Source organism: Protopterus annectens, chromosome 17.part0 (assembly GCF_019279795.1).
Source record: "Protopterus annectens isolate FY-2018-M chromosome 17.part0, PAN1.0, whole genome shotgun sequence".
Classification (NCBI taxonomy): domain Eukaryota; kingdom Metazoa; phylum Chordata; order Ceratodontiformes; family Protopteridae; genus Protopterus; species Protopterus annectens.
The window spans coordinates 343348941-343363128 of NC_056751.1; the positions used below are offsets into that span (position 1 = coordinate 343348941).

General features: G+C 38.0%; 1 protein-coding gene across 1 annotated transcript in view; it reads right to left on the reverse strand.

The window, feature by feature from the left end:
- Nucleotides 1-14188, reverse strand: part of LOC122791730 (signal peptide, CUB and EGF-like domain-containing protein 2) — a 1774756-nt gene that overhangs the window by 658831 nt on the left and 1101737 nt on the right. Inside the window, exons 10-12 of the mRNA XM_044059635.1 lie at nucleotides 6752-6868; nucleotides 6381-6503; nucleotides 5783-5899 (exon numbers count right to left, since the gene is read on the reverse strand). Coding sequence (XP_043915570.1) covers nucleotides 5783-5899; nucleotides 6381-6503; nucleotides 6752-6868 — 357 coding nt within the window. The remainder of the gene's footprint in view (nucleotides 1-5782; nucleotides 5900-6380; nucleotides 6504-6751; nucleotides 6869-14188) is intronic.

The window sequence follows — 14188 nt, forward strand, 5'->3', positions numbered from 1 at the left end:
TCCCACTGAAAACACTGGAACATTCTAGCAACAGTCTCAGAGAAAGAGAAACCCCCACAGAGAGAATCAGAAACTGAGCCTTCCTCTGAGTCTGAATTAGAAATCTGAGGTCAAAGCCTGAATCTGTCCCTGCATCTTCCTGTTTAGATTCAGAATCTTGAATCTCTACAAGAAAAGAGGAATCCCTCTATCTTTTGCCAGAAACTACTTTAAGAGAAGGATCAATAGCCTGAATTAAACATAAGCAAGTCCTTGTACACTACTCTTATCCAAACAAATTTGAGGAGAAGATACATGTTTGGTTTTCTTTTTCTTTCTGACAGGAAAAATGGGGCCAACTGTGATATTAATGGCAACAGCTGCTTCCCCAGTGATGGGCACAGCATTCTGACATAACAGGGAAACCTCCCCTGTTCCCTCTCCCAGGACTGACAAGAGTGATTTTCCCTTGCCCACTGCAGGGCCTCCAACAGCTGCAGAGCATGGGGCTAACCCCCGATCCATATTGGATGTAGCTGCTACACCACAGGGATCTGGGGTAAAAGATGAATAAAGGTCTGAGGTACAACAAATAACCATAGCAGAGTCATCCACCCATGGCAGAGGCAAACTACTGCCTGCTGTAGTGGCAAATGTTGTTTGCTTAACTTTTCCTTTTTGCGGCTGGATAAAGGACGGACCGTGGGAAGGGCAGTCTGTTACATTGTCAAGTTGAAAATGGTGTATTTTTCCCAAGGAAGACAAGCATCAAATGCTGGTCAAACTTCAAGTCTGTAAGAGTCACTTTTTTATAAGAAAACACAGTAAAAAGCACTTTAAAACACTTTGTCAGCCCCCCCCCCAAAGTAAAATGAACACAATCTTTCCATGAAAGAAATGGTTTTCAGTTGCTTTACATAACTTTCAAACTGAAGGAAAAAAAAAGTTTCCATTTAAAAGTACAACATAGTCTTGTGACAGGCCATTAAAACATAAAACTCCTACCTTTAAAATAACTTTCCCAAAAAAGAAAGTGATAAAACACAAACAATATTTAGAAAATGGAAGGTTTTTCTCCAAAGGGAAAATATCTGCCCAGCAAAGGAGCAACAAGTCAACTGTCGCTTGGCAGCAGTAATGTTCTGGGGGACTTGGTCCCCCGACTTGTCTTTTACTCAGCTAGCTCAAGTTATCTGATAGTTTAGGTGAATGGAAGCATTGAAAGATGGCCATCTGTTACATCTTGGCAGGATATAATCCATACAGCTAAGCCAACTGCAGCAGTGATCAATATGATGAACATCAAAAAAGAGATTTCAAAGGTTCACAGCAGAGTACTAGGGTAATGACCACAAGAGCCTTTCTAAGCCTAGCCATACATCCCAAATCTCTGACAAATTTTGGTATCCAGGGGCTTAGGAGATGCAACATTTACAAGCAGTGGACTGGGAGATTAACAATTTACAGGCTGCCTGTGCCCATGACAGACACAGGTGCCAAACCATGGATGAATTTTCTGTTGCCCATTCAGTTGTCCAAGTTCCACTTTGCTTAAGTGATACTGCAAAAGCGAGCAAAAATCAAGACTATTGCTCAAAGAATGCTACTAGATGCTATAATGCTAACACCAAGTATATGCCTGACATTTGACTATGGACTACTTAAAGCTGTGGTGCTTGACAACAGGAAGTAAAAAAAAAAAAGTTAGTTGACTTATAAGCCTTACATATTAACATTGTGGATGGTTAGCTGTACTACAACGTTCAAAGTGGAGACTGCAGTAGAAGTAAAAGGAGGAGTTTTATTCTGCAGTTTAATGAACTAGAGACAAGGCTGCATTTCATTGCAATGATTTTTATCAACTTGCAGAAGAAACACAAATTGCCATTATACACTGTACTTTACAAATACAGTTTAACTTACTGAAATATGGGTCAGCTTAGAATAAAGATAAACTGTATCAAAAAGGTAAACATATATCCTATTACTTTACACAAGAAAAGGAAGCACATACATAAAACGAGATTTTACTACCCAAACACTTACAGCCTTAAGCAATAAATTAGTGCAGGCATTGGCAATGCTTCAATTAAGGCGTTTTCTAAATATATAAAACACAATTTACCCTTCAGTTAAAGGAACAAGAATACATGTTTGCATTGGGTGTCCAGGATCCTTGTAACTTGTACCCCCTAAATGAACTGAATATACTAACGCCAATATCACAATAATTCAAAAACAGAAAGAGTCCCTGGTTTGTTAGAAAAATGGTACTGCCCTCTATTACCAAAGTTATGCAATCCTGGAATTATTACAAGTAGCTTACTGAGGTGTTAAGAGGTGCAGTCTCATAAGCAGGGGTTAAGGTATGCCATATTACAAAATTATTTTGCTAATTTTATAATATTTTTAGTATAGTTGTTTTAAAAAAGTTTTAAGGCCTGATTTATCACCTATAAGTCAATTATAAATATAGTAAATTGTGGTAGTCGACTATGAAAGTCAGCTGTTAGTTAAATACCAAATAACACCAGCACTGACTCTATAAAATGATCACTTACACTATCACAGCCAAGGATTTTAGCATCCATGTTATGTCCAACAGTATGGTCTATGGCAACACTAAGGCCACAACAGAGGTATGCCTTAAAATGGAGGCCAGGACGGAAAAACAAAGACCTTCTAATGCAGTATATAAAACGTAATAGTAACAAGATAGCCACTAAACTGCTAGGTATTAACTAACACATCTGCATCATCTCTTAATTCTCTCGAAAAGAATAGAAAAAATAAGGAGGCCATAAGAAACCAATACCTAAAACTGTATTTCCTTTTCTCAACATTGCAGGTGACAGGAGAGGATGTATTCATGACAACAGCGCTGACTGTCATAATAGTCAGGATGATACTGGGAATCAGACAGCAAGCAGCACTGATTCTTTCACTGATGCTGATCCAACATGCATTTTGTGCCACTCACCAGCATGGCCATCTAACCTCTCTCTAGTACCATAATGACATACTGACTTACTCTTTCTATTGCCCCACCTAGCATGCTGGGCATCCCAACAATATCTTGTGGGGACAGCCCTAATTTCCAAATGGTATTAGCATTTTGGTGGCCACATTCTCTGAAAAAGTAGTGAAAGACAACAGTCAAGCAGAAGGAAGAGGACATTATCTACAACATAACTGCAAGTATTTTTTTATGCTTCAACTCTCCAGATAGTTTTTTCATATAGAATGTGCAATACATGCAAGGATGCCCACTGGTGCCTTCATGCCCTCAGTGCTATCCAGCAATTTGCTTTCTTCACTCTGGCTCAAGCAACACTTTTTTGCTCAATGGCAGCTTTTCTGTCTTCATCAGAAGTTGCTCCTGTATCAGAAAACCTCACTCTATCACACTAAAAATTAAGAGCTGTCCTTCAATCCTTCAGCCTACCTTTCTTGTTTGGTTCATCAGGTTCAGCACATTGCAGAACAGCAACTCAAACCTTGCTATTTGCATATTCAGGTCTACAACCTCTGTGCCATGCATTTGCTTGACCTAAAACCCAGTTTTGACTAAGAAGCTAAAAGCTTCCACATGCCTAAAGGAGTAATACATAATGATGGGTGCTCAAGTAGCTCTACCTCAAATAGATTTCAAGCCACTACCTAATTTCTTTAGGTCTTCTGATAAAAATGGCAATGTTTTTTGCAGGCCTACTCATTTCTGATAAGTACAAACAGGGACCTCTGCATTATGGTGGAAAGACTTGGATTTTAAAATCAACAGTACCTTCCAGAACTGGAAGTACTCAACCAAACACAAATGCTCCAAAGAGACCCAGAGGCCCATAGAAATCAGATGTAAATTTTATCATCATAAAACTGATTCAACAAATAAGATACCAATCACAATTATCATTCACATTCACTGGCTTGGCAGAATGTCATTGAAATGAGGGACACCACCATAGATAATACCTATGGGCAAGCTCTATAACCAGACCCACCATGGTAACAGAATTCAATAAAATACAACAAAATTTTATAACATCACAGAGCCCGCATTCAAAACTATGATATTCATTAAGTCTACAGGCAGGTTATAAATGTAGTCAGAAATGTAGGGAGGAATCTTGGAACAGTATATACATTTTTAAAATGTCATACTCAATCCTAAATAATGCACATTTTGGACAGAATACTTATTCAATACAGAAAAAAAATATATGAAATGACAAGTATGGATATAAAAATAGCCAATTAGGCATTCTGAAATGAAAAAGTAGTTAAGAAAATACTAATTTCCCCATCTCATCTCCAATTATTATCCCACCAGACCTCTCCGAAGCTCTAACCAAGAACTACTACAAATCTATAAACCTAAGTCTAAATTTGGATGCAACATTTACAGTTATCACCCCACTATTGCCTGGAATAGGCTCCCACTAGAAATAAGGACCCTTACACATCCTAAACAATTTAAGACAGCCATCAAAGAGCACTTTAAAAGTCACTGGTCCTGCCACTGCACTCTCCCTCTAACATCCCCTACTTCTCATACCTTAATCTACTTTCTGCCCTTAATTCACTTTTCTCTCTAGCTCTCTCTAATCTTCCTTGACTACTCTTTCTACTGTCTTCTAAAATCTATTAAGCAAATTGTCTCAGAGAAACATTCTGCTGTAATTGTCTTGCCTTCATGCAACTGCATCATGATAAAACTGGGTTTTTTAGCCACTTAACCCCAAAACTATACTCATCTTAATGACATATTTCATTTTAGACATCTTCAAATAGTTATGCTATGCTCCTGATTATTGACACTGTATAACATTGTATTGCTACTTAATGCCTTCTAATAATCCTGTAACATTGCTGTTTAATGCTAATTTATAATGAAAATTGTATAATATGTTGGAGCTTTTCTCCCCGGGCCTCCATTCAGATCAGTCAGACAATCCCGGTCCACAAATGTAAAATAAATAAATAAAATACCTAATTTAATATTATAAAACCATAGTAAACATGTTTCTTTTTTATTTTAATTCTAGCACAACTCATTGCAGACAATAAATTATTCTAAAAAAGTGTACGCCATAACATACATGATGAATTCATGATTACACCTTTGAAATCAGTTAGAGAGACAGGTGTATCTTGCAAAGGATACAATTGCTCTGGAATAGACTCCCATTCTCATAAAACAAAGATTATAGCAGTCTATATACAATCACAACTTAGATCTATGGATGGAAACTAGGAAATTTTTCCCTGTACTACTAACGTACAGAGGCAGCTCCTAAATGTTTTTAACCCATGCAAGGGACCTTTCAAAATACCTATGGTATAACCAGAGGTAATATAAATATTGTCCCTGATAGGGCAAGATTAATTTAAACACTAAAGGTAATTCCAAGCACCCAAATGAAAATTATGCTTAAAATGGCCCGCAAGGACAGCCTATGAATCTATGAACCTATGAAACCAGCACCATACAGGAGGTGTAAAGTCTACACACATTGAAAAAAAAGTTAGGTGAGGAATACTGTTGATCCGTGCTCTGCCAACAATTCAGATACCACTGGAATAGTTGAAAAGGGTACATTTAAGTGACCCGATACTTAGCATTCTTCCAAGGGAAAATACAAGGGTCCAGGCATTGAACTCTGGTGAAGGCCAGAAAGTGCAAAATGAGAGGTTCTTATCAAAGTACTCTACTGGAAGATGCCAAGGAAGACTCATGTATGAAAATGCACACTTAAAATGTATAAAATAGCTTTAATTAAACACAGAAATGTTGAACACTTACCGGGGACAAAGCGCATGTTTGATGCACAGCTTAAGAAACAGCTGTCGACACCTCCATTCTTACTGCAGCGTAGCAAGGCTTTAGTTGAGAGGTTACTTGGTACAAGTCTATCTACTTCTAAATGAGACAAAGACATAAACACTCTTAGGGAAAAGTAAAATAACAACAAACAGAGTCTACCACTGAAAAAACAGAAAGCAAAAGCAACTCAAGCCAACTACTGCCAGTCAAATGAAAGCAAAACTCACCAAAAACACACTAGAAGGAAATGGACAAACTTTAAAATAAAGTATGACACAGTAAAGAAAAAGCATTGCCTTAATGTGAAATACTAAGCTGCCCACTGCAGCTGCACGAAAAGTTCAGAAGTAATTAAAGTCCTAGAGGTTAATAAAACATCTCCTGTTTTTCTCCAATGACCTTCTCCATAGCAGTGAATAAAAAAGATGGTAATCAAGGTTTGAAGTATAAAGGAGGAAATGGATTATACAATTTGTTTAGATTAAATCTCTGCACAACTGCATTTTTGCACAGACTATGTGGAAACATGGACAAAACAGCAGTGAGAAATGTGTAATACTGTAATAAGCCTTCTTACCAACACAGTCTTTCTTGTTCCAGTGGAGCTTGTAGCCAGCATGACAGTGACACTCGTAACTTCCCATACTATTCACACAGATTTGCTCACAACCTCCATTCCAGAAACTACACTCATCAATATCTAATAAAGAAAGCAATACCAAACAGGCTTAAATACACTTCATCCGTTAGAAGCCTAACACAGCACCTGGTAAGAAAACAAGAAAATCTTTTTCATCTGATATGCTTGTAAATATTTAAAATGTATACTTTGACAGAAATATATACAATATCAATGACTCTGCTTTATATTGGGAATACAGACTATTTATAATCATTGATGTTACACTCAGATGACAGACTTTTTATAATCATAAATGTTCTACTTACCACCACAATGTGCTAATCCATACAGCATATATCCTTTTTTACAAATACATTCAAAGCTTCCAGGATAATTGACACAAATGTGATCACATGTCCTTTCAAAGGAGCATTCATCGATGTCTGCAATTTTAACAGAACACATTCGTAAGAGCCACTCCTTGTAAAAAAGGATTGTCACATATATCATAAACAATCGGTTATCCTCTCAAATTTTGATGTGATTTTATGCTGTATACAATTTCCTAACATGACAAAATAATGTTCTCTCTGCAGGCCTGGACAAAGGGTTTCTATTGAATGCATCTGCATAGCATTTGGACAGAAAACAATGTTGCTATAATATATATATATATATATATATATATATATATATATATATATATATATATATATATATATATATATATATATGTACAGTTTGAAGGATTTTACTACACCTTTTCATGACATTTGATTTGTTCATTTAATACATGGAATATAACAGTTTGCTATAAAGAGGCCAATAAAACAACATTTCAGTTAAATGTTTCACTGTACAACTAGGGAAGTAAAAAAACAGGAACATGTGCACACATACAGATACTCACACATACCCATATACACGCACACCAGAAATGCAGTCACGTTTTCACTTTTACAGAACTGAAATATATAAAAGAGGCTAGGAATCAGAAACGAAGAGTGCAATAAATAAAGTGAAAAGAGCAGCAAAGTGCAGACTGGGGCAATTCAGACACATGCAGAGCAGTCATGGTACCAGGGAAAACTTTGCCTCAGCCTCATCACCTCAGAATTTTTCTTTTGGAAAGGCCTTCCACAAGATGAAGGAGTCCTTTAATTAGGGGGATCACAATTACTCTAAATCTAAGAAAAGAGTGAATTTCTTAGCTTTTCTAAGCACAAATTTCTAGATACAGTGGATATAAAAAGTGTACACACCCCTGTTAAAATGACAGGTTTTATCAAAAAATGAGACCACATTAAATCATTTCAAAACTTTTCCCACCTTTAATGTGACCCATAACCTGTACAATTCAATTGAAAAACAAATCTGTTAGGGCAAAAAATATAAAAAATAAAAAATGGACAATAAGCTGGTTGCATAAGTGTGCACACCCCTAAACTAATACTTTGTTGAAGCAAATTTTGATTTAATTACAACATTCAGTCTTCTTGGGTAGGAGTCTATCAGCGTGGCACATCTTGACTTGGCAATATTTGTCCACTTTTCCTTGCAAAAACGCTTCAAATCTGTCAGATTGCGAGGGCATCTCTTCTGCAAAGCCCTCTTCAGGTCACCCCACAGATTTTCTATTGGATTTAGGTCTGGGCACTGGCTGGGCCATTCCAAAACTAATTTTTGTTCGGCAAAGCCATTCTTTTGTTGATTTGGATGTATGCTTAGGGTCATTGTCGTGTTGAAAGGTGATATTCCGCATCTTCAGCTTTCTAGCAGATGCCCGAAGGTTCTGGGCCAAAAGTGACTGGTTCATAATTCCCTCCACCTTGACTAAAGCCCCAGTTCCAGCTGAAGAAAAGCAAACCCAAAGCATGATACTGCCACCACAATGCTTCACAGTGGGCATGGTGTTCTTTTGGTGATGCGAAATGTTGTTTTTGCGCCAAATGTACCTTTTGGAATTGTGGCCAAAAAGTTCAACCTTGGTCTCATCAGACCATAACATATCTTCCCACATGCTTTTGGGAGATCTGATGTATTGTTTTGCAAATTTTAGTCGGGCCTGGATGTTTTTCTATGTAAGAAAAGGCTTCCGTCTTGCAACCCTACCCCATAGCCCAGACATATGGAGAATGCGGAAGATTGTTGTCATGTGTAGTACACAACCAGTACTTGCCAGAAATTCCTGCAGCTCCTTCAATGTTGCTGTAGGTCTCTTGGCAGCCTCCGTAACCAGTTTTTGTCTTGTCTTATCATCAGTTTTGGAGGGACATCCAGTTCTCTGCAACGTCACTGTTGTCCCATATTTTCTCCACTTTTTGATGACTGTCTTCACTGTGTTCCATGGTATATCCAATGCTGTGGAAATGTTTTTGTACCTTTCTCCTGAGTGATCCCTCTGATGCTTTGTAAGCTCTCTGTGAACCATGGATTTTGCTGTAGCAGGCAACTAAATAAATGTCAGGAAAATCCTACTAGGACAACTGAACTTTATTTGAGGTTAATCAGAGTCTCTTTAATTGATGGCAGGTGTGTACCCAAGAAGACAGAATGCTGTAATTAATCAAAAGGTGCTTCAACAAAGTATTAGTTTAAGGGTGTGCATACTTATGCAACCAGTTTATTGTACTTTTTTATGTTTTATATTTATTCCCCTAACAGATTTGTTTGTTTTTCAATTGAATTGTACAGGTTATAGGTCACATTAAAGATGGGAAAAGTTTTGAAATGATGTATTGTGGTCTCATTTTTATACATCACAAAAACCTGGTATTTTAACAGGGGTGTGTACACTTTTAATATCCACTGTATTTATCCAGTTCTGGAAGTTGTGGATGATGTCTTTCAAGACACTTCCATGCAGCCTGACTCCCAACCTCCTGACTTCAGAGAACCTGAACATTTTTACAGGGTTCTGAGCTCTTATAAGCAACTCTTAAAGAACCATGTGGAAGATCCTGAGGTGGTTTCCTCAGAAAACATGGGATCCAAAGGCAGCATTCTAGGATTCCCTTGCCTGATGATAAAAAGGCTAGAATCCTGGACAGAATTGGCAAGAAAGTGAATATGTCAGCTACCCTAGCCATGAGAACTTTAACTTGCCAATTCCATATGGTTAAATTCCAGGAATCTCTCCTGTATCAGGTGAAGCAGAGACTGGAGGGGATGGAAAATACTGCTCTCCAGAAAGAACTATTAGAACTCTGCATTACTGGCTTTTAGGCTGCAAAACATTCTTTACATTATGGCTTTGATGCTGTGGAGGCATCAAGCAGGGCAGCTGCTTTACAGTTCGTAATCAGGAAACATGCTTAGCAAGGAGAGCAGTCTCTTCCTAATCATGTTAAATCAGAAACACTTGATGATCCACTTGACAAGGATGTCTGCCTGGACCCAAAGCTGAATCTTTAGTTAAAAAAATGGAGAATAGGGCTAAGTTTCTACAAACTAAAATGGACTTTCTGCAAGCACTAAGGTTTAGTAGATATTACCATACTAAATCCTGGTCGTTTCCTGCTTTTCAACCAAGACAAAAGAGCAGAAGGACCAGGACAGAAAGACAGCAGAGTCTATGTGAACAGTCCACATATTAATACAGATCATAACAATCTGAAGACTCCTAGGAAAAGATCCTTCTTCCTCCTGACAGGAAAAATTCCTGAAGCAGGGATCCTGCCAGGCCCCAGCTCATAAAATCCATGTCACCCATAGCTAATTTGACATGGTTCTATGTATAGGCTTGAAGTTTCTGAGACCCAGAAGGGCATGGCTGGACAAAGTTGGAAGCAGCCATTTAATGTTTAGCCTTGTGTCTAGTCTTGGATATGCTGTTAGTCATCATGGGCATGTGTCAATCCACTGAGGATTCCTTTCTGACATGGGGGATACTGCCTTCCCCATCTGTAGGTCTGGTATAGCAGTCACAAACTGGTGTCGATGAAGTGACTCCAGACCCATTAGACACCTTAAGTTCATCAGCTCAAGTGGACACTGAGGGAACCAACAGCATGGCGGACTCTGGGTAGATCTCACCAGAGGCCTTGGTCACATACTCTGTCATTGGAGGGTTCTGCAAATGTGAATCTTCCCCACTGACAATCATGAGCCTTGGTGGACTATCCGACAGTGATAGGCTGTCATCTGGCACCTTATCTTTGGACTTTTCTTTTTGAGAGGAAACTCCAGCTCAGCATGACTGAAGGATGCCATAGAATGTGTGGGCCACTGAAGCTCTTTCTCTAAAAAGGTCTCAAGCAACACTGCCCTACATTTTGATGGTTCGTCAATTAAAGTGAGCACAATGGAACAGCTGGGCACATTGTGCTCCGTGCCCAGGCAGAACAAACATGGTGTGGAGGTCCCACTGAGGAATTTGTTACTACTTTCTAAGAAAACATTAGTCTTAGCCAGAGACATCTAACAGAAATAATAATAAATGGTATGAAAAAAACAAGTTGCTCAATGGAGTACTTAGCTTTCAGCTCTCTGTTTCTAGTTTCAGACCAAGCAATGTACTCAACAAAAGCTATACTGGGTTCTGATGGCAAGAAAAGAACTGAGAAAATGGTGTCTGCTGATCACCATTATAAATTGATGCACAGGCATTGGAAGGGTGGGCATTCACCAGGCCAGGAGAAGGGGAATAAATCTGTGGTGTTCAAGCTGGTTAAGAGCTTCGACAGCAGGAAATCCTAAGTAGTTATTACTGCAATGGTGAAACACGATGAATATAAACATGCTTTCCAAACAGCAGTATTTACGGATTCTTTTTTTTTTTTTTTAAACAAGAAGCATCTTTATTAAATTAGTCATACATTTATACAAATGAAAACAAACCATACTGACATATTTTTAGTTGCAAACATTATACATCACTTATAATATATCCAGTCTCTGTCAGTCAAACATTACATAGTTCATTCAAATCCTGCCTTCTTTCAAACCTCATTCTTTCTCCAAAACATTATTCTACATGTATTGCTCCCATAACTCTCTTTTTTTAAGTAGTTTACTCTTACTCTTTCTAAAAGTCCCAATTCCAGTTATTTTACCTCTGTTACTATATTCACTACTTATAGCAGAGCTGGTTTAGACTTGAATTCCATTTTCTAGTAACTACTTTTTTTGGCAGCCACCATAATTAGACTAAGCAAGGCTTATTATACCTAGGCAATTCTGATTCTGTATCGCAGCTCAAAAAATCATTTATCCTTGCTCGCCCAGTTGTTGTGTCTTTTGGCTTTTCCCGGTTAGGGGTCACCACAGCGGAACTCCGGTCCGCTAATGATTGGCAGTTGATTTTTACGTGCTGAGTTGCCAGCCCTAATGCACAACCTTCAACGAAGGTACACCCATTCATGCATGTCTCCATGCAGAAGACGCTCTAGCTGAGAATCGAACAGGACGTCTTACTGTGAAGCGACAGCACTACCGCAGCACCACCACTGCGGATCGTCCCTTTCCCTCACCCAGTATTGCTGATAATTTCTCTGCCAACTCATTACACTCACAAAAATATGTTTACAATCACCTCTTTCTTCCCCATCACACCTCCAACATTTGCCATCTACCTGAGGAAAAATTCTTTGGAGTCTACATGGGGTACAAAAATATCCATGTAAACACTTCCAAGCAAAGATCCTACATTTTCTAGACTTTGTTGCATATTTAGCAGTCATACATATGCCCCCCTCCCATTGTTTATTTGTGAATTGCTTATTCAGCCTCTCTTCCCAATCCTTTCTATCCTCATCTGATTGATTCTTAAACTTACCATGCAATATTTTATATGCACTACTAATTATCCTTTTTTAACAGCAGCTTCTGTTCTAGAAGCTCTACCAGTGCTGCTCTTTCACTTAGGATCCCACTATTCTTTTCTCTTCGTCTATACTCTGATATCAGTTCTTGGGAAGACCATCTCTAGCCTGCAGTCCAAATCAATTATTGGTCTCTTCCCATTCTATTGTTTTCCACTTTCTAATTATTTACTCCAAATACCTTAATTCCTTTGCCAGTTTTCTACAGTAAATTTCAGCCCCCTCTTGCCTATTGTCTGTGTCCCTAATTGTAGTCACCCCTATCAACATAATCTTCTTTCACCGTTCCTGTGTTGCTTTAGTTCTTAGAATACTTTCTGCTGCTTTATACATATAATATTCTGTATGGTTATTGTTATTCTCCTGAAGCATCCACATCCAAAATCTCAGTGCCTCCTTGTTTCTTGAGTTCCCCCTATTTCATCATCATACCTTTCCACTTTGAATTACAGCTTTCTGCATGTGCTATGTATATGAGCATTAACTGTGTAGTTCTGAAATACCCCATTCAAATCAGGCAATCTCAAACCACCATGTTCTATGGGAAAGATCAGTTTATTTCACTTAACTATTGTCGTCTCCAACCCCCCAGGTAAAATCCTTCAACTCTTTATTAATTGCTGTCCACAACTTCTCTTCTGTATGGTAAAAATATGCCTGAGCTCTATATAAAACTAAAGAGACTAAAAACATTTTGACTGCTTGTATCTTGCTATCCATATCACAGGGCTGCCAAATTCTCACTTTTTGTATTATCTTTTGTTTAGTCTCTTCCCACATATCCTTAGCTGCTATAACAAAATCCTTTTTATTCCATACTCCTTGGTATTTCATTTTATCATGCCCCTGTACATATGGGTATTGCTGAACCAATTTGGGTGTGGGTACACAGTTTACAGCTCTTGTCTGTTTTATCTTTTATTAATGTTGCATCCCGAAAAGACATTAAACCATCTCAAAATGTTCCACAACACTGAAGTGTCTTATCTGGTTTAATCAGTTAGAAAATAATATCATGTGCAAACAGAGCCAGTTTTCTTGACTACCATACAAATTATAGCCTTAAATTTCTGAGTCTGTTATTTTCTTTAACAGTGGTTCTAAATATAATGCAAATAACAAAGGGAAAAGAGGACACCCCTGCCTGGTTCCTCTGCTCAAACAGAATTTATCAGATAGGACCCTACCCACTTTAATTTTTGCCTCCAATCCCTCATATATCTTTATCAACCTTATAATTTTGTCAGGGAATGCAAATGCTTCCAATGCCCTACTCATAAAATCCCAGCTTACTCTGTTGAATGCTTTCTCAGCATCAAGACCCACTAACAGCAGTGGTATTTTCTTACATTCTGCTTCCCTCTGGATCATCATTGTTCTGTTAATGTTATCAAATGTTTGCCTCCTCTCCACAAAACCACACTGATCTATATCTATCAATTTTTGCATTACCTTTGTCATTCTTTAGCCATTATAGACATAAATACGTTATAGTCATGATTTAGAATTGAAATGGGGCAATATGAAGCTGGATCAGAAGGGTCTTCATCATCTTTAGGTATTACAGCCACTACCATGTTCTTCCAGGATGTTGGTAATTCTTCACCTTTTAAACTACTGCTAAACAAAACTTTCCACATCTTTATCAGTTTCTTTCCTCCCAGCTTTCAGTCTTCCACAGGAATACCATCTATTATGGATTTTCCTTTAGACTGGTTATATATCACCATTTTTAGCTCATCTTTTCCTATCCTGTTTTTAATTTAGCCTCACCTACCTCTATCCTTAGCATATTTAATTCTTCCATAAACATTTTCATTTGTACCTTTTCTTGATTTCCATATTTCTCTGCTTTATATAGACTTTCATAAAATTTCTGAAATATTTCTAGTACCGCTATAGGATGTCTGGTTATATTCCTTGTTACAGTCTACCTAAGCT